Source organism: Eumetopias jubatus, unplaced genomic scaffold (genome assembly GCF_037043125.1).
Source record: "Eumetopias jubatus isolate StellerSeaLion01/CBP00866 unplaced genomic scaffold, mEumJub1_p1.0 scaffold_17, whole genome shotgun sequence".
Classification (NCBI taxonomy): Eukaryota; Metazoa; Chordata; class Mammalia; order Carnivora; family Otariidae; genus Eumetopias; species Eumetopias jubatus.
Window position 1 is genome coordinate 58,660,129 of NW_028274823.1, and position 27,978 is coordinate 58,688,106.

At 41.2% G+C, this 27,978-nt stretch overlaps 1 protein-coding gene and 1 pseudogene across 1 annotated transcript in view; both read right to left on the reverse strand.

Annotated features, from left to right (window-relative positions):
- Positions 1-23,988, reverse strand: part of KIFBP (kinesin family binding protein) — a 39,463-nt gene extending 15,475 nt beyond the window's left edge. The window contains exons 1-2 of the mRNA XM_028109734.2: positions 23,522-23,988; positions 14,895-14,993 (exon numbers count right to left, since the gene is read on the reverse strand). Of these exons, the coding sequence (XP_027965535.1) occupies positions 14,895-14,993; positions 23,522-23,947 (525 nt within the window). The 5' untranslated portion in view covers positions 23,948-23,988. The remainder of the gene's footprint in view (positions 1-14,894; positions 14,994-23,521) is intronic.
- On the reverse strand, positions 18,176-18,529 carry LOC114214222 (RNA guanine-N7 methyltransferase activating subunit pseudogene; annotated as a pseudogene).
- Positions 23,989-27,978: the final 3,990 nt, after the last annotated feature.

Sequence of the window (27,978 nt, forward strand, 5' to 3'; positions counted from 1 at the left end):
AATATATATGCTTACTCTTTTTTGATGAAGGGAATTAATCAATGTATTATTTTCTATACATATTTCATTGTTACAGCTACCACACATATATAACCCTAAATCAAACCACTCTCTTCTCTGAACTAAAACACAGGTATAACTCAGTACAAAAAGTTTGATATGTTTTATGTTTCTATATTAATACTAATGAAATATCATAAGTGTTTGGTATCTACACATTTTTTGAGAGGGGGAGGGACAGAGGAAGAGAAAGAGTGAGAATCTTAAGCAGACTTCATATCAAGCACAGAGCCCAACGTGGGCTCAATCTCACAACCCTGAGATCATGATCTGAGCTAAATTCAAGAGTCAGATGCTAAACCGACTGAGCCACCCAGCTGGCCTGGATCTTCACCTTTTTTTTTCTTAAGATTTTATTTGTTTGTCCGAGAGCGAGAGAGAGCGCGCAAGGGGAGAGGCAGGCAGAGGGAGAAGCAGGCTCTTCGCTGAGCAGGGAGCCTGATGCGGGACTCGATCCCAGGACCCCGAGATCACGACCCAAGCCGAAGGTAGACACTTAACCGACTGAGACACCCAGGTGTCCCGGATCTTCACATTTTAAATGAACAATTTCATGTATAGGAATGTGAGCCTAAAATCATGAAAGGAGGGTGTTCTATATGGCTAGATGTTTCTGTGATTTGTCGCACATAACTGACCACCTAGACCTGCACATACACAGGCAGGCTAATGGTTTTTGAGATTCATGCTATGTGAATAACCTTGGGAGCTTGGTTGTTTGAAATATATTATCTGGCCTCCAGACCAGAACTGGCCCTTCTGTTCTGGATGCCAAGAGCTACAAATCTTGTCTCACATCCCCTCCTGCTCCAGGCTGGGCTGGACCCCTGGAATGGGATCTGGGAGAGGAGGCAGACAAACATATCCCAGGCTCCTTGAAAATATAAAAACATGATAACATAGAAATGCAGCTCGCTCCAAACGCCATGTAAGCAAACAATGTTTAACTTCAAGCCCCATCATTTGCCCTATAAATATGGCCCTTATGAGGATAGTCAGTTAGAAGTCTCACCTAAGGGGAGGATGCTCCACCCAGGCCTCTCCACTGGGACTCCAGCCTGGCTGTTTCCACGGGGCTTCCCCAGCTAACGAGATTGGATGCTGTAAGTACCCAATGTGATGTAATTTTGCCTTATTCTCATTTATTGCAGACTCCCCATTGAGCCGGGAGCCCAATGTGGGGCTCGATCCTAGGACCCGGAGATCATGACCTGAGCCAAAGGCAGATGCTTAACCATCTGAGCCACCCAGGTGCCCCTACACTACACAGTTCTTAAAGAAGCAGCTCAAACTTATATTTTAGACTAAGTCCAATTACTGAGACAATACAGTGCAGTGGTTAAAAGTATGGGTTCTGTAATCAGGTCATGGGGGTGAGAATCCCAGCTTCACCACTTATTAGTGTGTGGCCTTGGGCAAGTCACAATCTAGTGTGCTTCTTTGTCCTCATCTATATAATAGGAATAACAAAAGTATCTACCTTATAAGTTGTCATGAGGATTAAATGAATTAAAATTGGTAAATCATTTATAATAGTGCCTGCAGGTACTATAAATAAGTGCTTAAATGTTTGTTAAATAAGTAAAATATCAACAGTGGGAATATAACAAACTAAAAAGCTTCTACAGAGTGAAGAAACCCAAAAACAAAATGAAAAGGCAACCTACCAAATAGAAAATTTCTGCAAATCACGTATTTGAGAAGGGGTTAATATTCAAAATATATAAAAAACTCATGCGACTCAATAGCAAAAAGACCCAAACAATCTGATTTAAAAATGGGCAGAGGATCTAAATAGACATTATTCAAAAAAAGACATACAGATGGCTAACAAATACATGAAAAGATGGTCAACATCACTAATCATCAGGGAAATGCAAATCAAAACTACAATGAGGTATTACTTCACACCCGTTAGAATGGCTATTATCAAAAAAAGACAAGAAATAACAAGTGTTGGCGAAGTTAGAGAAAAGGGAACCCTTGTGCACTGTTGGTAGAAATGTTAGGCAGCCTCTATGGAAAACAGTATGGAGGTTTCTCAAAAAATTAAAAATAGAACTACCATACGATCCAGCAATTCCACTTCTGGGTATTTATCCAAAGGAAATGAAAACACGAAAAGATAAAAGCACCCCCATGTTCACTGTAGCATTATTTACAACAGCCAAGACCTGGAAACAACCTAAGTGTCCATCAGTGAATAAATGGAGAAAAAATGTGGTGTGTACACACACACACACACACACACACACAGGAAATTATTTAGCCATAAAAAAAAAAGGAAGGAAATCCTGCCATTTGTAATATGGATGGACTTTAAGGACCTTATGGTAAATGAAATAAGCCAGAGGGGCGCCTGGGTGGCTCAGTCGTTAAGCATCTGCCTTCCGCTCAGGTCATGATCCCAAGATGCTGGGGTCCAGCCCCGCATCGGGCTCCCTGCTCCGCGGGAAGCCTGCTTCTCCCTCTCCCACTCCCCCTGCTTGTGTTCCCTCTCTCACTGTGTCTCTGTCAAATAAATAAATAAAATCTTAAAAAAAAAGTCAAAGAAAGACAAATACCATACGATCTCACTTATATATGGAATCTTAAAAAGAAAAAAAGGAAAAGCAAAAACACACAAGAAAAAAGAATGCGTAGATGCAGAGAGCAGACTGGTTGTTTCCAGAGGTGGAGGTAGTAGAGAAAAGGGTGAAGGTGGTCAAAAGACAAAACCTTCCAGTTATAACACAAACAAATCTCGGGGATGTACTGTACAGCATGATGCCTACAGTTAATAATACTGTATTGTATATTTGAATTTTGCTAAAAGAACAGATCTTAAAAGTTCTCATCACAAGAAGAAAAACTGTAAATGTATGTGGTGACAGATGTTAACTCGACTTGTGATCATTTCACAATATAGACAGACATTGAATCATTATGTGGTACATCCTATACTAATATAATGTTATATGTCAATTATATATCAGTTTAAAATAAAGATTTAACATAAATGAGCAAACAAATCAGCCAGAAAACACAAACTCTACACGTAAAAAGGCATGAAGTAAACACTTTCAAAAGAAGAAATAAAAATGGAATATAAACACTTAAAAATCATCAAAGAAACTCAAGTTAAAACAAGACCATTTTGCCTACAATAACACACAGATTTTTTTTTAAAGCTACATAAGATGAGAACTCTCATATACTAGTGAAATAAGAGTACATTGCTAGTGTTTTTGGAAAGCAATTTTATAACATGTGAAATGCTTTTAAATGGCCATTCTCCAAATATTGAACAGTACAACTTGTATGTGGCATCTAAAAAAAGTTAACTCCTAGAAATAGAATAGAATGGTGGGTGCCAGGGGCTGGGAGAGGGGGAAATGGGGAGAAGCTGGGCAAAGGGCACAAACTTCGTTATAAGATGAGTAAGTTCTAAAGATCTAATAAACAACATAGTGACTATAGTTAAAAATACTGTATTATATACTTGAAAGTTGCTAAGAAAGTAAATCTTAAATTTTCTCATCACGCCCCGGCCGCCCCCAAAAAAGGTAATTATGTAAGGTGATGGAGATATTTTTTTTTAAGATTTTATTTATTTATTTGAGAGAGAGCATGAGATAGAGAGAGCATGAGATGGGGGAGGGTCAGAGGGAGAAGCAGACTCCCTGCTGAGCAGGGAGCCCGATGCAGGACTCGATCCCGGGACTCCAGGATCATGACCTGAGCCGAAGGCAGTTGCTTAACCGATTGAGCCCCCCAGGCGCCCAGGTGATGGAGATATTAACTAATCCTAGTGTGGTAATCATTTGCAGTATATTCATGTAACAGATTATCACATTGTACACCCTAAATTTATACAATAAAGGTGGGGGGCACCTGGCTGGCTCAGTAGGTAGAGCATGTGACTCTTGATTTTGGAGTTGTGGTTCGAGCCCCACACTAGATGTATAGATTACTTAAAAAATAAAATCTTAAAAAATAAAAAGCCGGGAAAAGTTTAAATAAATAAGTTAAATATCCCTCTGTCTCATTTTTTTTAACTTTTTAAGTAATCTCTATACCCAAAGTGGGGCTCAAACTCATTACCCCAAGATCAAGAGTCACATGCTCCAGCAAATGAGTTAGCCAGGTGCCTCACTATTTGGTCTCTTAACCTCACACAAAACCTACCAATGAATAACTCTTCATAACAATAAAATATATATTCTTGGGCACCTGGGTGGCTCAGTCAGTTAAGCATCTGCCTTCAGCTCAGGTCATGATCTCAGGATCCTGGGATCGAGTCCTGCATTGGGCTCCCTGCTCAGCGGGGAGTCTGCTTCTCCCTCTGCCTGCCACTCCCCCTGCTTGTGCTCTCTCTCTGTCAAATAAATAAATAAAATCTTTAAAAAATAAATAAGTAAAATATATTTTCTTTATTACTTATTCTATATCTGAACAATTTTATGGAGAAAAAGAATCCCTTTATCTTAATACAATAATTATTCAACAATATTACCTTGGAAGGCAGCATGGTACAGTAGAAAGAACAAGAGTTTGGGGTCTGACAAACCAAGTTTAAACCCTGACTCTGTCACATAGTGTATGTTAACCTCACTGAATGACAAGCTCCCTACCTATAAATGGGAATAACAGTACTTCCTTCATAAAACAACAAGAACAACAAAACAGTACCTCCTTCATAGAGTTGTTGTGAGAATAAAATACAGCCTGCTTAAGCACTCAATAAACATTAGTGTTTATTAGTTATCACTTTTATTTTATATATTTTTTAAGATTTTATTTATTTGTCAGAGAAAGAGAGAGCGAGCACAAGCAGGGGGAGCGGCAGGCAGAGGGAGAAGCAGACTCCCCACTGAGCAAGGAGCCCGAGGGGGGATAAATCCCAGGACCCCGAGATCATGACCTAAGCTAAAGGCAGCTGCCCAACTGACTGAGCCGCCCAGGCGCCCCTACAACTTCTAAAATTAAAATGTTCATTTTTATCACTTATAACATCTAGTCCATCTTTACAGGGAAGATGAAAAAACATGAGTATAATCAAGGTGTATGCATGTATTGTATACATTTTCCATGTATTCATGATCCAGATGTTTATCATTTTAATGGTTATATCATATCCCCTTTTATTAGTGTACCATAGTTTACTTAACCATTCTGCAACTATTTGATATGTAGAGCATGTTTCTGGTGACTTTGCATTAACTACTCTATTATCTGATTCGCACAACATTTCTGTATTGTTGAGATAGGAAGGTTATCCCCATCTTACAGATGAAGAACGGATGGCACAGAAAGTCTGAATTCCCCCAGGTCAGTCAGTATTAACCACAAACCAAACTAGAATCCCCGGTCTCCTATCTTCAAATCCAGTGATTTCCCCTGCTGTGTTTAGATCTCTCCTTTACCTAGAACTCTACCTCTTATCTACAGATTTTTTTTAAATGACATTCTAACGCCTGCCACTATTAGGGCAACAATTTATGAAATACTAAAAATATTTTTATTCGGAATGACTATTGATACTAGGCAAGTACAAAATCATATAAGCAATTAAATTCTCCAACTACTGTAGATATATATTTAAACCGAAACGCTCTATTAAAATTCACTCAAGCATTCACACAGTAGTAACATTCTTTTTTTTTTGATTGATCTGGATGGAAGTGGAATATCACTCATTATTTCAAGAAACAGGTACTGTTCTAGATGCTGTGGAAACAGCAGTGAATACAATTAAAAAAATATCCTTGTCATCAGGGAGCTTACATTTTAGTACTGAAGATGGGTGATAAATAAGATAAGTCACTAAAATGAACATCGTGTTAGATAATGGTAAGTGTGAAGCAGAAAATAAAGCAGGAAAGGAGGACAGGAAGCGTCAGAGGGGTGGTTTGTAGTATCAGGTGGCGGGGCCAGTGAGTGCTTATTGGATGGGAGACATGTGAGTCACAAGCTGAAGGGAATGAAGGAGTGAGCCAGGTCGATAGCTAGTGGAAGAGCAGTCTCAGCAGAGGAAACAGTTAAGGGCAAAGACCCTGAGTCAGGAGCTTGTCTGGTGTGTTTCAGGAATAGCAAGAAGGCCAATGTAGCCACATCACAGTGAGACAGGAGAAAATAGTAGAAGATAAAATTAGAGAAGGGGCGCCTGGGTGGTGCAGTCGGTTGAGCAACTGACTCCTGGTTTCAGCTCAGGTTGAGATCTCAGGGTCATGAGATCGAGCCCCGGGTCGGGCTCTGCACTCAGCACTGAGTCTGCTTAAAGATTCTCACTGCCTCTCCCTCTGCCCCTCCCCGCCTCAAATAAATAAATAACTTTTTAAAAAATTACAGAAATAATGGCAGCCAAACAGATAATGAACTTATAGTCGTTATAAGGTCTTTGGGATCTACACTGAGCAAGATGGGAGAGCCATTAGCAGAGCTTGAGGGAAGCAGTGATGTGATGGGAGCTGCGAACAGACTGAAAGGGGCATGAGAGCAGAAAGACCAGTTAGGAGACTACAGCAATACTCTCAGCAAGAGAGAGTGGTGGCTTGCACCAGGGGATAGCCGTGGTCTGATTCTAGATATAATTTAAAGGTGAAGCCAACTGTAGGTTAGGTAAGAGTGTCAGGAGGAGAGGAGTGTCCAAGGTTTTAGGCCTCAGCAACTGGAAGAAAGAAGTTGGTGTTTACAGCAAGGGAGGTGGGGAGGGGAAGGCTACCGGTGTTAGATGGTAGCTTTAGAGATACCTACTCCTTAAAAAGTGCAAATGTCACCTCAGCAGTGGGACAGACAAGTCTGGAATTGGAGAGGTACAGACTGGAGATGTAATTGGGAGCCATCAGCGAAGAGATGGTATTTAGAACAAGGGAATGAAGGCAGATGGAAAGAGGAGACGTCCAAAGACTCCACTCTGGGTACTCCAGTGTTCAGAGGCTGGGGAAATATGGAAGAAGCATCACAGAGAAGAAACAGAGGTGGAAGCTAAGTAAAAGAATTGTTTCAAGGAAGAGAGACTAACTGTGCCAAATGCTAGATTGACCAACTATGTCAAATGCTACTGAGAAGTCAAATAAGATGAGGACTAAAAATTTACAGCGATTTTAGCAACATATAAAACACTGGTGAACTTGGTAAGACACTGATTTTCTTTTTCTTTTTTAAGACCTTTTTTCCCAGGCAACATACATTTATTTCAAATTTCTAGGAGGTAAAAAAAAATATCAGATACCGATGTTTTATGCATGCTCAGGGCCAGCTTATAAATACTCCTTTCTGGGCCGCCTGGGTGGCTCAGTCGTTGGGTGTCTGCCTTCAGCTCAGGTCATGATCCCCGAGTCCTGGGACCGAGCCCTGCATCGGGCTCCTTGCTCTGCAGGAGGCCTGCTTCTCCCTCTCCCACTCCCCCTGCTTGTGTTTCTTCTCCCGCCGTGTCTACCTCTGTCAACTGAATAAATTAAAAAAAAAATCTAAAAATACATACATACATACATACTCCATTCAGTGAAGTCTTAACACAAATTTGCATCGGTGAAAAGAAACGGGCAAAATTCATTTCTTGCCAATCAACTTGTCAGATGGTGAAGACCAAAACAGAATGTTCCATCAGTTTTAATTTTTTTTCAAAGATTTTAATTATTTATTTGAGAGAGAGAGCACGAGCCTGCACACGTGAGGTGGGGGGAGGGGCAGAGGGTGAGGCAGACTCCCCACTGAGCAAGGAGCCCAACGCCGCTCGATTCTAAGACCCTGGGATCATGACTTGAGCAGAAGGCAGATGCTTAACCAACTGAGCTACCCAGGCACCCCCAGTTTTAATTTTTAAATATGACTGTCACATTGGAAAAATGAAATAAATTCATTAAAATAAACTGTACAAAGGCAAAGTAGAATAAAAATATTTTACTAAAACAAAAGATTACAGAAATTTCCTGACAAGCCATATAAAATGGTCATAAGCTTTTTCTTAAAGGAAGGATTCTACACTTGATTCATAATGTTTATTAGTGAGGGCTGTGATGTTTGTTTAATGTTCCCATTTTGGTTCAATCAAGCTTATCCATCTACAGCATCTAAATAAAGTTAGACTTGGCTAGAGAGCATATTCTAAAGAACTGGTTAGCTGCTTTTAACCAAGGCAATTAGATCACCATAAAAGTGGGAAAGGAATCCATAAAATTAAAACTACTTCTCTCCCTCAAAAAAAATAATAAAAACACCCACACCCCTGCAGCTAATCCTGACAATTACCTTCATTCACAGTGCTTTATAGTTAAACCATGATGGGGGAAATGAATAAAAGCAGAGAAGGGCCACTCCTTTTAAACATTTCACAACAATCCAGATGGTACTTCTAGCCTCTCCTCATGCTTTACAACAGTGAATCAGGACAAGACATAGATCTGCTAATGTGCACTTAATCACCAAAAGACTGAAGATGTCCGGGCTTTTATTCTGTAACGTCTCTAAGACTGTGCAAACAAAAAGGAAGAAGTCTCGGCAGAAGTGATGCACGCTTAATGATCAGATTGATTTTAAATATTATTCATGGCTTATAGCCTAGTGCATGCTCTAGCTGTTTCTATGGCTTGGGCTTCATCGGTCTTCTACCGCTCCGCTATATCATCATGGATCATCTGGATTGGGAGCACTTAACAAAGCCTGGATCGAGAGCAGAACTGTTCGGATCTGCAACGCTGAGGACCACTTATCTTTCAAAATATCTACACATATTCTTCCCAACGTGTCTACATTAGGATGATAAATTTTGGTCATGAAACATAGTTTAAGGGCTACCATCAAGTATTCTTCTGGAAGGAATAGTTCAAGTTTAAAAGTCCCTCCCTCAAAAATGAAACAAGATGAAACCAGAGAGGGAGACAAACCATAAGAGACTCTTCATCTCAGGAAACAAACTGAGGGTTGCTGGAGTGGAGGCGGGTGGGAGGGAGGGGGTGGCTGGGTGATGGACACTGGGGAGGGTATGTACTTTGGTGAGCGCTGTGAATTGTGTAAGACTGATGAATCACAGACCTGTACCCCTGAAACAAATAACACATTATATTTTAATTTAAAAAAATTGTTTTTAAGTCCCTCCCTCAAAAAAAACAAAATTAAAATTAAATAAAAAATAAAAGTCCCTCCCTCAAATGGAAATCCTGGGGGCCAGCAATGACCACATGAAAATAACGGGCATTGTTTTCATCTGGTTCTGCTTTAATGCCAGGAACTGCTTCTGCCAGCAAATGCTGGGTTTCCTTCATAATCCTGTGGGACAGCCCGGCCATCTTGTCAACTCCCGAGTTTGGCCTCTGATCTTGACTCTGGCTCTGCCTGTTTCACACACGAGTGTTAAGATTTTAAGTAATCTCTACACCCAACATGGGGCTCAAATGCACAACCCCGAGATCAAGAGTCACATACTCTACTTGCTGAGGCAGCCAGGTGCCCCAATAAGGCACTGCTTCTTAACTCTGAATGTTAAGAAACCTCAAAATATCTGGTTATTTAAAGGAGTGCTACGCATAACCTCAAAACAAAATTAACTAAAATCCATTGTAAATTTAGAAGACTGCCAACATTTTTTAAAAAACTAGGCTTTATTTTTTAGAGCAGTTTTAGGTTCGTAGAAAAATTAAGCTGATGTGGACACCTGGGCAGCTCAGTTGGTTAAGTGTCTGCCTTCGGCTAAGGTCTTGATCTCAGGGTCCTGGGATCAAGCCTCCCACACTGGGCTCCCTGCTCAGCGGGGAGACTTTACCCTCTCTGCCACGACCCCTGCTTGTGCTTGCTTTCTCCCTGTGTGTGTGTGTGTGTGTCAAATAAATAAAATTAAAAAAAAAAAAAAGAAAAATTAAGCTGATGATATAGAAATACCTCCTATACCCCCTTGCCTGCACACATGGGTAATCTACAAACTGCCAACTTTTAGTAGGCAAAATTTATTAAGGAATGGATGGTAACACAGTGATTTGCCACTTTTACAGGGCTATGACCCTCTAAAGTAGAAATTTTTTATCTAGGCTCCCTAGAGCCCTAGAAAGTTCTATGGCATCCCTTTTGTATTACCACAATGGGGTGGGAAGAAGGAACCTAGTGGATTGGGCTGAGAGTTCTTCTGACCTGCTTAACCACAGTGGCTCAATCAGTTTTTACAAATTACATTTCAAAGGGATTTCACAAGTGGAAAAAAAAAAATCACTGAAAACCCTTTCTCTGAGGCAGTGGTTCTCAAAGTGTAGTACGTGGACCAGCAGCAGCAACATCACCTGGCACCTTGTTAAAAAGGCAAATTCTCAGGCCTCAACCAAGACCTACTGAAGAGTCTGGGAGTGAACATTCTGTTTTAGGGGCGCCTGGGTGGCTTAGTTGGTTAAGCGTCTGCCTTCGGCTCAGGTCATGGTCCCAGGGTCCTGGGATCGAGCCCCGCATCGGGGTCCTGCTCAACTGGAAGCTTGCTTCTCCCTCTCCCACTCCCCCTGCTTGTGTTCCCTCTTTTGCTGTGTCTCTATCAAATAAATAAATAAAATCTTAAAAAAAAAAAAATTCGTTTTAACAAGCCCTCCAGAGCCCTCCAGACAGATGCATGCTGAAATTTGAGAACCATGCCCTCAAAGACTTCAGACATTTTGCTTAAGTAGCTGTTTACTTTCCTGTAAGCACTGCTATTCTCAGTGGAAATCAAAATAAAATTTTTATTTATATTTCAAAACAGAATTTTTATTTTTTTATTCTTTTTTAAAGGTTTTATTTATTTATGAAAGAAAGAGCGCAGGTGCATGAGTAGGGGGGAGGGGAGAGGGAAAGGGAGAAGCAGGCTCCCAAGGAGCAGGGAGTCCAATGCAAGACTCAATCCCAGGACCCTGGAATCATGACCTAAGCCAAACGCAGACATGTAACCAACTAAGCCACCCAGGAGCCCTCAAAACAATTTTTAGATTATAAATGAAAATATGCCAGTATCAGTATTTTAGGATAATATCAGAATATTTCCTATACAATTATATTTGGACTAAGACTGCACTTAGACCCCATCTGAGGATTATTTTTAAGAACGCTATTTGGGGGGGCACCCAGGTGGCTCAGTCGTTAAGGCATCTGCCTTCGGCTTGGGTCATGATCCCAGGATCCCAGGACTGAGCCCCACATTGGGCTCCCTGCTCCACAGGAAGCCTGCTTCTCCCTCTCCCACCCCCCCTGCTTGTGTTCCTGGTCTCACTCTGTCTCTCTTTGTCAAATAAATAAATAAAAAATCTTTAAAAAAAAGATCAGAGCAGAAATCAATGAAATAGAAACCAAAAGAACAGTAGAACAGATCAGCGAAACTAGGAGCTGGTTCTTTGAAAGAATTAACAAGATTGATAAACCCCTGGCCAGACTTATCAAAAAGAAAAGAGAAAGGACCCAAATAAAAAAAATCATGAATGAAAGAGGAGAGATCACAACCAACACCAAAGAAATACAAACAATTATAAGAACATATTATGAGCAACACTATGCCAACAAATTAGACAATCTGGAAGAAATGGATGCATTCCTAGAGATGTATAAACTACCAAAACTGAACCAGGAAGAAATAGAAAACCTGAACAGACCCATAACCAGCAAGGAAATTGAAGCAGTCATCAAAACTCTCCCAACAAACAAGAGCCCAGATGGCTTCCCAGGGGAATTCTACCAAACATTTAAAGAAGAATTAATGCCTGTTCTTCTGAAACTGTTCGAAAAAATAGAAATGGAAGGAAAACTTCTAAACTCATTTTATGAGACCAGCATTACCCTGATCCCAAAACCAAAGACTCCATCAAAAAGGAGAATTACGAACCAATATCCCTGATGAACATAGATGCAAAAATTCTCACCAAAATACTAGCCAATAGGATCCAACAGTACATTAAAAGGATTATTCACCACAACCAAGTGGGATTTATTCCTGGGCTGCAAGGCTGGTTCAACATCCACAGATCAATGTGATACAATACATTAATAATAAAAGAAAGGACAAGAACCATATGATCCTCTCAATAGATGCAGAAAAAGCATTTGACAAAGTACAGCATCCTTTCTTGATTAAAACTCTTCACAGTGTGAGGATAGGGGGTACGTACCTCAATACCATAAAAGCCATCCATGAAAAACCCACAGCGAGTATCATTCTCAATGAGGAAAAACTGAGAGCTTGTCCCCTAAGGTCAGGAACACAGCAGGGATGTCCATTATCACCACTGCTGTTCAAAATAGTACTAGAAGTTCTAGCCTCAGCAATCAGACAACAAAATGAAATAAAAGGCATCCAAATCAACAAAGAAGTCCAACTCTCACTCTCTGCAGATGATATGATACTTTATGTGGAAAACCCAAAAGACTCCACCCCAAAACTGCTAGAACTCATACAGGAATTCAGTAAAGTGGCAGGATATAAAATCAATGCACAGAAATCAGTTGCATTTCTATACACCAACATCAAGACAGAAGAAAGAAAAATTAAGGAGTCGATCCCATTTACAACTGCACCCAAAACCATAAGATACCTAGGAATAAATCTAACCAAAGAGACAAAGAACCTGTGCTCAGAATATTATAGATTACTCATGAAAGAAACTGAGGAAGACACAAAGAAATGGAGAAACATTCTATGCTCATGGATTGGAAGAACAAATATTGTGAAAATGTCTATGCTACCTAGAGCAACCTACACATTTAATGCAATCCCTAGCAAAACACCATCAATTTTTTTCACAGAAATGGAAAAAATAATCCTAAAATTTGTATGGAACCAAAAAAGACTCCAAATAGAGGAATGCTGAAAAAGGAAAGCAAAGCTGGTGGCATCACACTTCCGGACTTCAAGCTCTATTACAAAGCTGTAATCATCTAAACAGTATGGTACTGGCACAGAAACAGACACATAGATCAATGGAACAGACTAGAGAGCCCAGAAATGGACTCTCAACTCTATGGTCAACTAATAATCCACAAAGTAGGAAAGAATGTCCAATGGAAAAAAGAAAATCTCTTCAACAAATGGTGTTGGGAAAACTGGACAGCCACATGCAGAAGAATGAAACTGGACCATTTCCTTACACCATACACAAAAACAGACTCAAAATGGATGAAAGACTTAAATGTGAGACAAGAATCCATCAAAATCCTTGAGGAGAAAACAGTCAGCAACCTCCTAGCCACATCGCCAAAGGCAAGGGAAGCAAGGGCAAAAATGAACTATTGGGACTTCATCAAGATAAAAAGCTTTTGCACAGCAAAGGAAACAGTCAACAAAACCAAAAGACTACCGAGGAGAAGGGAGAAGATATTTGCAAATAACTTAACAGATATAGGGCTAGTATCCAAAATCTATAAAGAACTTATCAAACTCAACACCCAAGGAACAAATAATCCAATCAAGAAATAGGCAGAAGATATTTCTGCAAAGAAGACATCCAAATGGCCAAAAGATACATGAAAAAGTGTTCAACATCACTTGGCATCAGGGAAATACAAATCAAAACCACAATGAGATACGACCTCACACTAGTCAGAATGGCTAAAATTAACAAGTCAGGAAACGACAGATGTTGGCAAGGATGTGGAGGAAGGGGAACCCTCCTACTCTGCTGGTGGGAATGCAAGCTGGTGCAGCCACTCTGGAAAACAGTATGGAGGTTCCTCAAAAAGTTGAAAATAGAGGGCGCCTGGGTGGCTCAGTCGGTTAAGCGACTGCCTTCGGCTCAGGTCATGATCCTGGAGTCCCGGGATTGAGTCCCGCATCGGGCTCCCTGCTCGGCGGGGAGCCTGCTTCTCCCTCTGACCTCTTCCCTCTCGTGCTCTCTATCTCTCATTCTATCGCTTTCTCAAATAAATAAATAAAATCTTAAAAAAAAAAAAAGTTGAAAATAGAGCTACCCTATGACCCAGCAATTGCACTACTGGGTATTTACCCCAAAGATACAAATGTAGTGATCCAAAGGGGCACATGCCCCCCAATGTTTATAGCAGCAATATCTACAAAAGCCAAACTATGGAAAGAGCCCAGATGTCCATCGACAGATGGATGGATAAAGAAGATGTGATATATATACGATGGATTATTATGCAGCCATCAAAAAAATGAAATCTTGCCATTCGCAATGACATGGATCGAACTAGAGGGTATTATGCTAGGAAATAAGTCCATCAGAGAAAGACAATTATCATATGATCTCACTGATACGTGGAATTTGAGAAACAAGGCAGAGGATCACAGGGAAAGAGAGGAAAAAATGAAACAAGACAAAACCAGAGAGGGAGACAAACCATAAGAGACTTTTAATCTCAGGAAACAAATTGAGGGCTGCTTGAGTGGAGGGGGGTGGGAGGGATGGGCGGGGTCGGTGATGGACATTGGGGAGGATATGTGTGTTAGCACTGTGTATTGTGTAACACTGTATTGTGTAATCACAGACCTGTACCCCTGAAACAAATAATACATTATATATATATATATAAACCCTATTAGGTGATCACCTAGACAGCTCTATAGAGAGATCCCTGGGTATACTGAAGAGTCATGTACTAATAATGTAAATGAGGAATAAGAGCCTTCAAATCTTCACTAGTTTTTCTTTCCTTTTTTTTTTTTAACATTTTATTTATTTATTTTACAGAGAGAGAGAGAGCACAGCAGGGGGAGCAGCAGAGGGAGAGGGAAAAGCAGACTCCCCACTGAGCGGGGAGCCTGATGTAGGGCTCAATCCCAGGACCCTAGGATTATGACCTGAGCCCAAGGCAGACGTTTAACCAACCGAGCCACCCAGGGCCCCCACATCTTGACTCGTTTCAATAAAAATTTAAAATTTATCTGACATCCAACATACCTCTTTCATATACTGGTTATACAGTGCTTCTGATGATTCTAGATAAGCCTGTGCAGTTTCAATTTCTTCTCTTTCAGACCACAAGATACCCAGGTTATTCTGGAAAATAAAGAAAAGAGAAATAAATAATGACAATATAAATCTTCCAATTAAAGTAACTTTCAGGGGCACCTGGCTGGCTCAGGTGGTTAAGCATCTGTCTCTTGATTTCAGCTGAGGTCATGATCTCAGGGCCCAGGCCCAGCAGGGAGTCTGCTTGAGATTTCCTCTCCCTGTGCCCCTCCTTAAATAAATAAACAAATCTTTTAAGAAAACATTTCAATAAACTTATATGTTATTGGTTTCTTTTGTAACCCTTTACATTTTACATTATACATTTAAAATAATTATTCTGTTTATGAAATACAGGCTTTACTAGACTGCAAAAGGGGCTCATGACACACACAAAAAAAGGGGGGGCACATGTAGAAACCCTACAGTTTACAGGTGACTTGATCATTCCTCTGGAACACAGACCTCGTCTTCTGGCTTCACATAATGTTTCTTTTTTTTTTTTTTCACATAATGTTTCTATTCTATCATTTTTTTAAGTTAAGTGATCAGTCCTCAGTAGGGACTATAGGTCACAGAGATAATGTATTGAGATGGGACAGTTGTTTCCTTTTTATTTAGGAGGGTCCTTTGCAGGACCCTGGGGAAACCTGAAGGGGCTCTTGCCCACTACTAACTTACTGATTACTCTGCCCACCTAGACTCAAAGAATATAATCTCCCTTAATATTCATTTCCTGATCATAGAAATGGATGCACAAACCACCTTGTCTCACTCTCTAGTTCAACTTATTTTTCCTGACAATAGTCCCGGAGAAACTCCATTTAGCCATGACACAAATAAGCCCAACCCCAGCACACTCTATCTAGCCTACAGAGTCTAGAGATTTCCCTAGTACCAGGAACTGGTTGGCCACATTTGCTCTGTTTTGATGGGATGGTGATATATTTAACCTGCTAGCTCCAGGGTAGGCTGTGCCACAGAAAGCAATGGTTCCCGTGTGCGATAAATCTTAAACCAAGTAGAGAACCCCAGAGTGTATCTACAAATGACTAAGGTTTTTCTTTTGAGCCATAACCTATTGAGATCTTGAAGGTACAGACCATGCAACAGATCTAGAATTGATTTGATTTTTAAAAATTAATAGTGTAATGTTGTTTTTTAGTTTTGCAATTCTTTTTATTGAGATATAATTGACACATAATGTTAGTGGTTTTTTTAAATGTTCACTCCACAAAAATAACCACTATTGACATTCTACATAAATTATGTTTAAATATAATATAAATCCTAAAATACACCAGAAACTACTATATCATTCACAGAGCATCATCATGTTCTTGCCCTCAGGATATCAGACCAGGTAGGAAAAAAATTAAATATAAAATAAAAACAGCTAGGGGCACCTGGGTGGCTCAGTCAGTTAAGCATCTGACTCTTGGTTTCAGCTCAGGTCATGATCTCAGGGTCATGAAATCGAGCTCCACATCAGGCTCTGCATGCAGCACAGAGTCTGCTTGAGATTCTCTCTCTATAATAAATAAATCTTTCTTTTTTTAAGTTTTTTTTTTTTAATTTATTTGAGAGAGAGCACAAGTGGAGGGGAAAGGCAGAGGAAGAGGGAGAAGCAGGCTCCCCATTGAGCAGGGAGCCCAACACGGGGCTCGATCCCAGGACCCTGGGATCACGAACTGAGCCGAAGGCAGACGCTTAACTGACTGAGCCACCCAGGTGCCCCAATAAATAAATCTTTAAAAAAACAAAAAACAGGGGCACCTGGGTGGCTCAGTCAGTTAAGCGTCTGCCTTCGGCTCGGGTCAGGATCCCAAGGTTCTGGGATGGAGCCCTGCGTCGGGCTCCCAGCTCTGTGGGAGGCCTGCTTCTCCCTCGCCCACTCCCATTGCTTGTGTTCCCTCTCTCGCTGTCTCTCTCTCTCTGTCAAAAAATAAATAAAAATAAATAAAAAATAAAAATAAAAACAGCTAAAAAGGTACTGCTGGTGAATTCTACCAAACACATAAGAAATAATACCAACTCTGCACAACTCTGTCTAGTAGAGGAAAGAATGCTTTCCATCTCATACTAAACCAAAGACATAACAAGAAAACCACAGCCTGATATCCTTCATGAACACAGATATGAAAAAATATTAAAATTTTAGCAAATGGAGTTCAACAATATACAGAAAGGGTAATATTTCACCCAAGTTTTACTTGGTAAAAGTGTATTTTACCACAGGAAGGAAAGGTTAGTTAAACATTGGAAAAATCAAGGTCATTCACCATATTAACAGACTAAAAAAGAAAAAAACATGAGTATCTCAGATGCAGCAATGAAATGACGATGCTGAAAGAAGTGAGACCAAAATAAGAGAAACACTGCATGATTCCATTAAGAAATTCTAGAAAATGTGAAGGAGGAGCCAAGGCGAAGGGAGAGAGAGAGAATAAAGTCTCAGGGATTACAGAGGAGCACAGGAAGCCTCTGTGAAAGGATATGGTCAATGGATACGGTCAATACCTTGATTGCAGAGATTGTTTCATGGGTATATACATATGTCAAAATTCATCAAATTATGTACCTTATTTTTTTTTCTACTTTAAAATTTTTATTTCTGTGTAAAACAAAGACAGAACTCCTGGAGGTCAAACAAAGAAAACAGACACCAAGTTCAAAGCACTATTAAGTCAGGAAACAAAGAAGAATCTGAGGTAGAAGTCAGGCAATATAATCCACAAACTTTTTTTTTTTAAGATTTATTTATTTACTGGGTGCCTGGGTGGCTCAGATGGTTAAGCATCTGCCTTCGGCTCAGGTCATGATCCCAGGGTCCTGGGATCGAGTCCCGCATCGGGCTCCCTGCTCCTTGGGAGCCTGCTTCTCCCTCTGCCTCTCTCTCTCTCTCTGTGTCTCTCATGAATAAATAAATAAAAAGTTAAAAAAAAAAAAGATTTATTTATTTATTTATTTGAGAGAGAGAATGAGCTAGAGAGAGCATGAGAGGGGGGAGGGTTAGAGGGTGAAGCAGACTCCCCACAACCTTTTTAGGGGCATACTGAACCATCACATCTCTAGTGAGATCTCATTTTTTTTTTAAAGTCACAAGTTCCAAAAAGTTAATAATCCACTCTCCGAAATCAGATGTAAAACTATGACCAACAGAAGATAAACACAAACTTTTGTCATGTTAACAGAGAAAATGGTTTTACTAAAAGCTGCTGACGTTTCCATCAGTAGCAACCATAGGGAGGCCGTTGGTTATAACCACGTTCCATTTTGGTGGGGGCAGTAAGGTTCTTGTCTGTGTTGCAGGTAACTGTTATCCCAGGATCATCCATGCCACTGACTGCACTGACTGTCCCTTGGCCACCTCCGTCTACTATCCCTACCTCTAAACTGTTATCTTGCAACTGATTGCCTCTATTTCTCTGGTTCCCACCAGCTCTGCTATTCCATTCCTCAACGATTGGAGGGGATTCAGGAGGGCATTTCAGGTATTCCTGGTACTCTTTGTCATCTTCTGTGAATCTACTGGCAAACATCTCTTCAAATTTGGGAACAGCTTCAGGAGTATCTGTCATCCTGAAATTCCCAGCAATCTCAGGCAGCTGCAATGTTTAATGTTTATGTTGTTTCGATCTCCAGCCCGCACCGTGGGCAAAGGATCTCCCACTACTTCAGCTCTCCAAGGTAAGGAACTTAATGTATTTCAGATAGACAGTTTATCGTATGCCAGTTATACCTCAATAAAGCTATAAACACACACAAAAGCTACTCTTTATACATTTATATCCTGGGAGTGGGGAGAATAATCTACTAATTTGTTAGGAAATTTTACTTAGGTGAAGTAGTTAAATTTCACTCAAGATGAGGGGCACCTGGCTGGCTCAGTGGGTAGAGCATGCAACTCTTGATCTCAAGATCAGGAGTGCAAGCCCCACACTGGGTGTGAGAAAAAGATGATAGTGCAAGTGTATATTGCTGATAGCAAAAATTGGAAGGAAAACTGGAAAAAAATTCTTTTTTTTGTTCTGTTTTTAGAGAGAGATATCATGCCCGAGGTGGGAGGGGGCAAGGGGGCAGAGGGAGAAAGAGAATCTTAAGCAGGCTCCACACCCAGCACAGAGCCGGATCTCATGACCCTGAGATCATGACCTGAGCTGAAATCAAGAGTCAGATGCTTAACTGACTGACTCACCCAGGTGCCCCAAGGAGAAAAATCATTCTCCTAGTCAAGGTAGAAGGGGATAGTCTCTTTTGATAATCTAATGTGGATCCAGGTTTTGTATTTCTATAGTTTCCCAGGAAGGAAACACCAGGTTGAGACAAAGCAGTCAGAATATCATAAATTCCCATGAGCTGTTACTTTCAAACTTTTTCCTACACACACACACAGTCTTTTACAAAATAGAATCATTCTAATTCCAAACATGCCTTATAGTCTTCCCTCTCCCTCTTAATATTGATTTTTTTAATTTTTTTTTAAAGATTTTATTTATTTATTTGACAAAGAGAGAGAGAGGGAGAGCACAAGTAGGCAGAGAGGCAAGCAGATGGTGAGGGAAAAGCAGGCTCCCGGCAGAGCAGGGAACCCAATGCGGGGCTCAATCCCAGGACTCTGGGATCACGACCTGAGCCAAAGGCTGACGCTTAACGACTGAGCCACCCAGGCGCCCCAATATTGATATTTTTGATTAACAAATATATATCATTATTTTTTAGTGGCTGCACACTGTTCTTCTGTATGGATGTATCCATATTTATTTAACCATATAGCTACTGACTGATATTTCATTGGTTTTTTTTAACTGACAATGCTGTGATGAACATCCATGCTGACATACCTTTGCATACCTGTCCCAATATTATTTTAGGATATTGATATGGAATTTTTTTTAAGATTTTTTTTATTTGACAAAGATATAGCAAGAGAGGGAACACAAGCAGGGGGAGTGGGAGAGGGAGAAGCAGGCTTCCCACTGAGCAGGGAGCCTGATGCGGGACTCGATCCCAGGACCCTGGGACCATGACCTGAGCCAAAGGCAGACGCTTAACCAACTGAGCCACCCAGGCGCCCCTGATATGGAATTTTAAAGTCAAAGTCTTGACTCCAGAATTCTGATACCTACTGATCTTCCGGAAAGTTCTGTGAATTTGTATTTCCACTAACGATAATGCTATAGATATTATCTGTTTCCTCATAGTCTCTCCAGTAACAAGTATAAGCAATAACTTTAATAATCTCTGCCAATCTGATCCAATTTTTCTATTTTTTTTAGTTTGCTTTTTTATTAGTGAGATCAATGCTCTCATCACTGGGACACCTGGGTGGCTCAGCTGGTTAACCTTCAGACTCTTGGTTTCGACTGCAGTCATGATCTCAGGGTTGAGATGGAGCCCGGTGTCCTCTACACTTGGCGCTGAGTCTGCTTGAGATTCTTTCTCCCTTCCTCTCCCTCCCACTCTGCTCCTCCCCTGCTTGCGTACTCTCTCTCTAAAATAAACAAATCAATAAAATCTTTAAAACAAAATCTCCCATCCTATATAGCAAATATTAAATGTAATAAAATTCTAGTGTGGTAATGCCACTGGAATAAACAGATCAACCAAACAGTAGAGTTAGAAACACACTAGCACAGGGGCGCCTGGGTGGCTCAGCCGGTTAAGTGTCTGCCTTCGGCTCAGGTCATGATCTCAGGGTCCTGGGATCGAGCCCCACATTGGGTTCCCTGCTCGGCGGGGAGTCTGCTTCTCCCTCTGCCTCTGCTCCTCCTCTCCTTATACTCTCTCTTTCTCAAAAAAATAAATAAAATCTTTAAAAAAAAAAAAAAGAAACACACTAGCACAAATAGACTTAAATTACTATTGCTGTATAGTTTTGGTATCTGGTAAGCTAGGTACTAGCCAATTAAATTAAATTACCTTTTAATCTAATCTAATTAAATTATTATTTCTGTATAGTTTTAGTACCTGGTAAGCTAGTTTTAGTGCATTTTTCTTTTTCTTATGTTCACTTTTCTTTATTCTTTCAAACACACATACTCATTTTGTCAAGCTCTAAGAAAAACTATTATGAGTTCAGCAGAATCTGCATTAAACCTACAAATGAATATCAGAATATGACTGTTATGTGGGTGCCTGGGTGGCTCAGTCGGTTAAGCATCTGCTTTTGGCTCAAGTCATGATCCCAGGGTCCTAGGATCCAGACCCATATCTGGCTCCCTGCTCAGCAGGGAGCCTGCTTCTCCCTCTCCCTCAGCTACTCCCCCTGCTTGTTCTCTCTCTCTGTCAAATAAATAAATAAAATCTTAAAAAAATATATATATATGACTGTTATGTTTATTGCCACCCAGAAAACTGTTATATTTTTCCATTTAGGATTATCAGTTCTATTACCTCTAATAGTGCTGTTGTGAATGCAATTTCTAAAAATAGTATTTTTAACCAGTATTGCTTATGTACAGGAATACTATTAATATTATATATTTATTTATATCCTCCCACTTTATTGAATTGATCAAAGTTCTAATAGTTTTTCAGCTGATGACTTTAAAGTATTCAAGGATCACATATGCAAATAGTTACTTTTGGAAATTATTTTTTTTCCCAAAATTAGTAACTCTTATTTGCTTTCTATATCATTGCAGTGGCCAGAACTTTTTTTTTTAAGATTTATCTATTCATTTTATTTTTCAGAAATATTTTATTTATTGGGTGCCTGGGTGGCTCAGTTGGTTAAGCGACTGCCTTCAACTCAGGTCATGATCCTGAAGTCCTGGGATCGAGTCCCACATCGGGCTCCCTGCTCAGCAGGGAGTCTGCTTCTCCCTCTGACCCTTCCCCCTCTCATGTGCTCTCTCTCTCTCTCTCATTCTCACTCTCTCAAATAAATAAAATTTTTAATAAAAAATATATTTTATTTATTTGAGAGAGTGAGAATGAGCAGTGGGGAGGGGCAGAGAGAGAGAGAGAGAGAGAGAGAAGCAGACTCCCTGCTGAGCAAGGAGCCAGATGCGGGGCTTGATCCCAGGACCTGGAGATCATGACCTGAAGATCATGACCTGAGCCGAAGGCAGACGCTTAATGGACTGAGCCACCCGGGCACCTCTTTTCCATCCATTTGAGAGAGAGAGAGTGTGGGGGAGGGGAAGAGGGAGAGAGAGTGTGAAGCCCTATGCAGGGCTCAATCCCACGACCCTGAAATCATGGCCTGAGCCAAAATCAAGCCAGATGCGTACCTGACTGAGCCACGCAGGTGCCCCTGCAATGGCCAGAACTTCTAATCAAGGTTTTCTTCCTGATTTTAGTACGAATACCTAAAATAATTCACCCTTCAGAAAAGGTTGGCTATTTGAAATACTGTATTTCATTGAATGTAAGATGTCCCATCTGTAAGAAACAATTATTTTATCTATCAACAAGAAAACACTGCCAAGTAAATTATGACACAGCTATAAGATGCATCCTGATTTTAGACATATTAAGATATGAAACAATGTGCATATTAAAATCAAAATAAATACTGGACATTCCATATTACATTTAGGGTGGCTGCTAATTCTATTCTTGAGATGTTGAAACTGTTCAATGCTTAAGATTTTAGGCAACCGTATGATTAAAGAAAATTTCGACTAATTGAGGTTTTGTCTGAGTTCAGCATCTTATGAATTTCATTAGATCATTCATCCACTGGACAAATATTTAGAATGGCCTACTATGGAGGAGGCACTGAGGTTATAAATAGCGTGCAAAAAGAGACAGTTCCTGTTATTGCATAGCTTTTAATTTTCTTGGATCATGATAAAAGAAAATGACCTGTACAATTTCCTTTTTAATTCTGAGGTTTTTCTTTGAGGCCATATGATCAATTTTGGTAAATGTTCCCTGGATCACATATATTAAGAACTGGAACTACTAGATGTAAGGGTTTGTGAGCTTACTCCAAGTTCCTGGCACATAAAAGGAGTTCAGACAAATTTGTATTTTGAAGTGTTATGTTCCCGAAGAGAATGTCAGATTTATTTCTTAATAAACCAAGGACCATATAAATGGGAAACGATAAGTATTATAAGAAATCAAAGATACAAGTTCGGAACAAAATGATCCAAAGAAAGTCACTAGAAGTATGAAGTCTGTTTTGAGATGGGTTTTGAAGAATGGGCAAGAATTCCCTGGGGAGCAAACGAATATATACGGCAAAAACAGAAACTGAAGATTTTTAAACAATTTGTTTTAAATTAAGCATGCACTTGGGTCATCCTCTGTAATTTCCTCGAGACCTTAAGGTTTAAATTACTATGGATTTCTTCTGAATAGAATGAACAGGATTTGGACTGGTGGAGAAGAGCGGGAAAAGGCATTTATGAGGTAGTAGGGTCTCAGGAAACCAATGCGTTGACCACGACTAAGCGAAGCAGCAAGTGATGTCGGTGGAATTTGCAAGCTGTTTATTCCAAAGCTTCAAAAACACGGGGTCAAATTGTGCCTCACAACATTTGCCTTTGGCCTTGGCGAGAGTGGGGACCCTCTCCACCCCTCGCCTCTGGCCGACGACAGTGGGCCGGACTCGCTCTCACCTGCGCCTGGATGTAGAGGGAGACGCAGTCCTGCGACAGCCGGTACTTGCGCAGCAGCCTCAGGCATTTCACCAGATGCTCCTCCCCCGCCGACAGCTCCTCGGTGTCGATGTGGTTCACACCGAGGTGGAACTCGATCACCGCCAGCCTCACTGCTCCCTGGGCGATGGGACCCTCGGCCTCCACCACTTCGGCCGGCGGCCCCAGGGCGTGGTCCCCCGCGCCCAAGCCGTCCTCCGCCTGAGGCCGCTCATCCTCGTCCTCAGGCGCGGGGCCCAACAGCGCCTTGACCTCTTCCAGCAGTGCTCGGGCGCCGTACTTGGACTTATAGGGTTCTTTCTCGGGGTTTTTATGCAATTCCACCCGCGACAGGGCCAGCGCGGCCTGAAATTTCTCACGAATCTCGGCCCACGGAGGATTCGCCATAGCGGCCTCTACCGCCTGGGTGCCCTCAATGTTTGCAAACGGGACTCCCGCCTTCTTTCTGCTTTGCGACACTTCACTTACGGCCTCGGACAGATCCCAACACTGCGGAACCGTAACCAATGAGGTCAGCCAGAGGAACCGCAATGTGCTCGGCTGTAACCAATGGAAAGGCGTAGTGGGCACCACAGTAACCGTTGTCACGGAAACGAAGCTCTCAATGAGGGTGGTCCCACCTCCAGCCCCACCCTCTGCGGAGATGAATTCTCTCGCGTGACCCGTAGAAGTTCTACCTTTAACAGAACACGTTAGAAACATAACTAGCTACTCTCGTTAGTTGGTATAACCTGAATGACAGAAAACTTGATATTAATATATAACCTAGCCCATGACTGGATGAAGTTGTAACAAGAATTCATTTATTATTAATATATAGCTTCTGAAGTGAAAGTTAGCTTTCACTACGTAAAAAGCACTCAGTGATCGACAAATGTTTTTACTTCAACACTGAAGTAGGTTGTAGGTATGTGTACAACTTCCCAAAGTAACACAGAAGTCCCAGACCTGTGATAAGCCACCTCAGGCGTGCCTTTTTCCATTCTATACCTTCCTAAGTTATGAAGTCAAATGCAAGTCAAATGTGGGGGGAAGGGGCCGGGAGGAGGTGTTAACTATTAGGCGCTAGCTAGCTCTATGTTCTTGGAGATACACAAAGGAGCACTGATTTTAGAAGCTCATAGACATAGTTTGATTCTCAGCTCTGCTTCTAATTGACAAGTTAACTTTTCTAAGCTTCAGGTTTTTCATGGTAAAACATAAGTGATACTATTACTTATCTCTACAGAATTATCCTAAGGAAGAAGTGAAATTAATATCTATCCTTTAAATGTTAGTGTTCCTCGGGGCTCCTTCCTAAACTTTGTCCCAGGGAGATCTTATGCATTTCCATGGCTTCTATTACAAAACTTGGGTCTCCAGGCCCGATGATTCTCTGGAGTTCCAGACTGTAACATCCATCTCCCAACTGTAACCACCACACCTGAATGTTCCACTGTATATCAGTATGTTGAAACTGGAACTCATTCTCTTCCTCTTCACATGCCCCCCCCATACCACATTAGCTCTTATGTTCGGCATCTCCGAGAATGGCACCACTTGCACTCACTCTCTTCTCTCATTCTTAGATTTATTTTGTTTTACTTGGCAGAGAGAGACACAGCGAGAGAGGGAACACAAGCAGGGGGAGTGGGAGAGGGAGAAGCAGACTCCCCGCTGAGCAGGGAGCCCGATCCAAGGCTCCATCCCAGGACCCCGGGATCATGACCTGAGCTGAAGACAGACGCTTAACGACTGAGCCACCCAGGCGCCCTCTTCTCTCGTTCTTAAATATAAAACCAAATACTGTCCAATCCATTTCCTAAAGAACTCTTGCGTCTGTGTACTTCTCCTCTCCAGTAGTTTGGACCACCATCATCTGAATTACCTTTAGTAGGTACTCTTGCTGCCAGTCTGCCTTCCTCCAGGGCATTTTCCACAACACTTCAAATGACTCATCCATTCATTCATTAAGTAGATGAAGTGTCTGTTAATTTGCCAGGCACTGTTCTAGCTTCTGGGAATCCAGCAGTTAAAAACAGACAAAAATCTCTGCCCTAGTATAGGGAAATACGTTAAATATTTTAAATGAACTATATAGCAATGTCGGAGGATGAGTGTCATGGGAACAAAACAAAAGAGAAGATAAGGAGTGTTAGCAGGTGAAGCAAGGTTGCTATTTTTAAACAGGAAAGGTCCTCTTTGAGGAGTGTCATTTGAGTAAAGATCTGAAGGTAAGAGAGTGAGCCATGAAGACATCAGGGGAAGTATATCCCAGACAAAGGAACAGCAAATACAAAGGCTTTGACACAGGAGTGTGCCTGGTGTGTTCAAGGAACAGGGAGACCTCTTAAGAGCCTGGGGTAGAGAGAACGGAAAGGGCAGTAGGTGATGAAGTCAGAGAAGCAAGGTGGGCCCAATCATGTAGGGTTCTTAAGGCCACCATAAGGACTTTGGCTATTCTGAGTGAGATGGGAGCCATTGGATGGTTTTGAAGGAGTGACAAAATCTGACTTAAGGATTATTCTGAAAACAACTGAAGGAGGGGGACAGAGAAAAAGTGGGGAGACTGAAAAAAAGCAGGGAGACTGGTGAGGAAACTACCGTAATAATCATAGTAGGTGCTCAGTACCTAGCTGATCACGAATAGGAAAGCAACTGGCACTGTTAATAGTGGTAGCTAATTACTTACTATGAGCCAAATAACATTCTATATATTAAAATCATCTAATCCTTGGAACTAATATTGCACTGTATGTTGACTAGCTGGAATTTATTATTTTTTTATTAAGGTTTTTTTTTTTTTTTGACAGAGAGAGACACAGCGAGAGAGAGAACACAGCAGGGGGAGTGGGAGAGGGAGAAGCAGGCTCTCCGCTGAGCAGGGAGCCCGATGCAGGGCTCAATCCCAGGACCCTGGGATCATGACCTGAGCCGAAGGCAGACGCTTAATGACTGAGCCACCCAGGCGCCCCAACTAGCTGGAATTTAAATAAAAACTTGGGGAAAAAAAATCATCTAATCCTCAGAACAACTCTGTGAGCAACTATTATTATTCCCGTTCTGCACGTTAAGAATTGAGGTCCATTGAGATTAATAATTTACCAAAGGTCATACATAGAAGCAGGCAGTTTTGCTCTAGGGCCCACACTTTCAATCAGTATGTTATGCTGTCGTAGTAGGAGCTCAAAAAATAAACCCCCGTGACACATGGTGCTGACCTCTACATATCTAACTGGAAGAACACCCAGATGAAAACTAAAATGAGGATTTTTGGGAAAGCCTTACATAGATGTACTAAAAAACACAAAGACGTGAGACTAGGAAATTTGTAACAGAACTCTGGCTATTATATGGGCAGTATACTCCTTTCTTGGCCTTCTTTGTATATAGGTATTTTGAGGGTTGAGCATTCTTAGAGCCCTGCGAAATGTTATAAAGCAGTATCTGTGAAAGGTGTGCAGTGGGTGGCAGAGCACAGATCACCATGGGGCAGTGAGCTGAGCTCTGTCTCATGGAAGGTGACAACGGAGAGACAGAAAAGTGGAAGGTATCTGCAGTGAAAGGGAGTTAACTTGCCTGGCCCAAGCACAGCTGATGTCTACCAGTTACCTTCATTGCCATAAAAGCTCTACACTAAAAGCACTAATTCTGGGGCGCCTGGGTGGCTCAGTCAGTTAAGCGTCCAACTCTTGATTTTGGCTCAGGTCATGATCTCAGGGCCTTGAAACAGAGGCCTGCATCAGGCTCTGCGCTGGGCGTGGAGTCTGCTTGAGATTCTCCCTCCCTCTCCCTCTGCCCCTCCCCACCTCAGAAAACACAAAAACAAAGAAAGAAAACAACAACAAAAAGCACAAATTCCTTTGTCTTTTACGTCAGAAAGCCCACTTAATGGAAAACTCCTTAATGAGACCAGTGTGACTGTATCATCTTCAGTATATAACATCTGAAAGTGTCAGAAAATGCAACTGGACAAAAGAACAAAATAAGAGGTATAATGGTTGGGAAGAAGATGGGGAAATTATTATATTGTCTTCCTGAAAAAGCAAAGTGAAACAAGTGAACACAGAAAGTAAAAAAGTTCAGTTAAGTAGGCCACTCACAAATAAAAATCAACAACTTTTCATTGGGGAAAAGATAAAGTGGAGAAAAAGATCACTTTTAAAGATTTATTTTATTTGAGAGACAGAGTGTGCATGCACGCGCGCACACACACACACACACACACACACACACACACGTGCACAGTGGGGAAGGGCAGAGGGAGAGGGAGATAGATATCTCAAGCCGACTGGCACTGAGCTTCGAGCCTTAAGACTGACCCAGGGCTGGATCTTATGACCCCAAGATCACAACCTGAGCTGAAACCAAGAGTCAGACGTTCAACCAACTGCAATACCCAGGAGCCCCAGGATCACTTTTATAATAGCAACAATGAC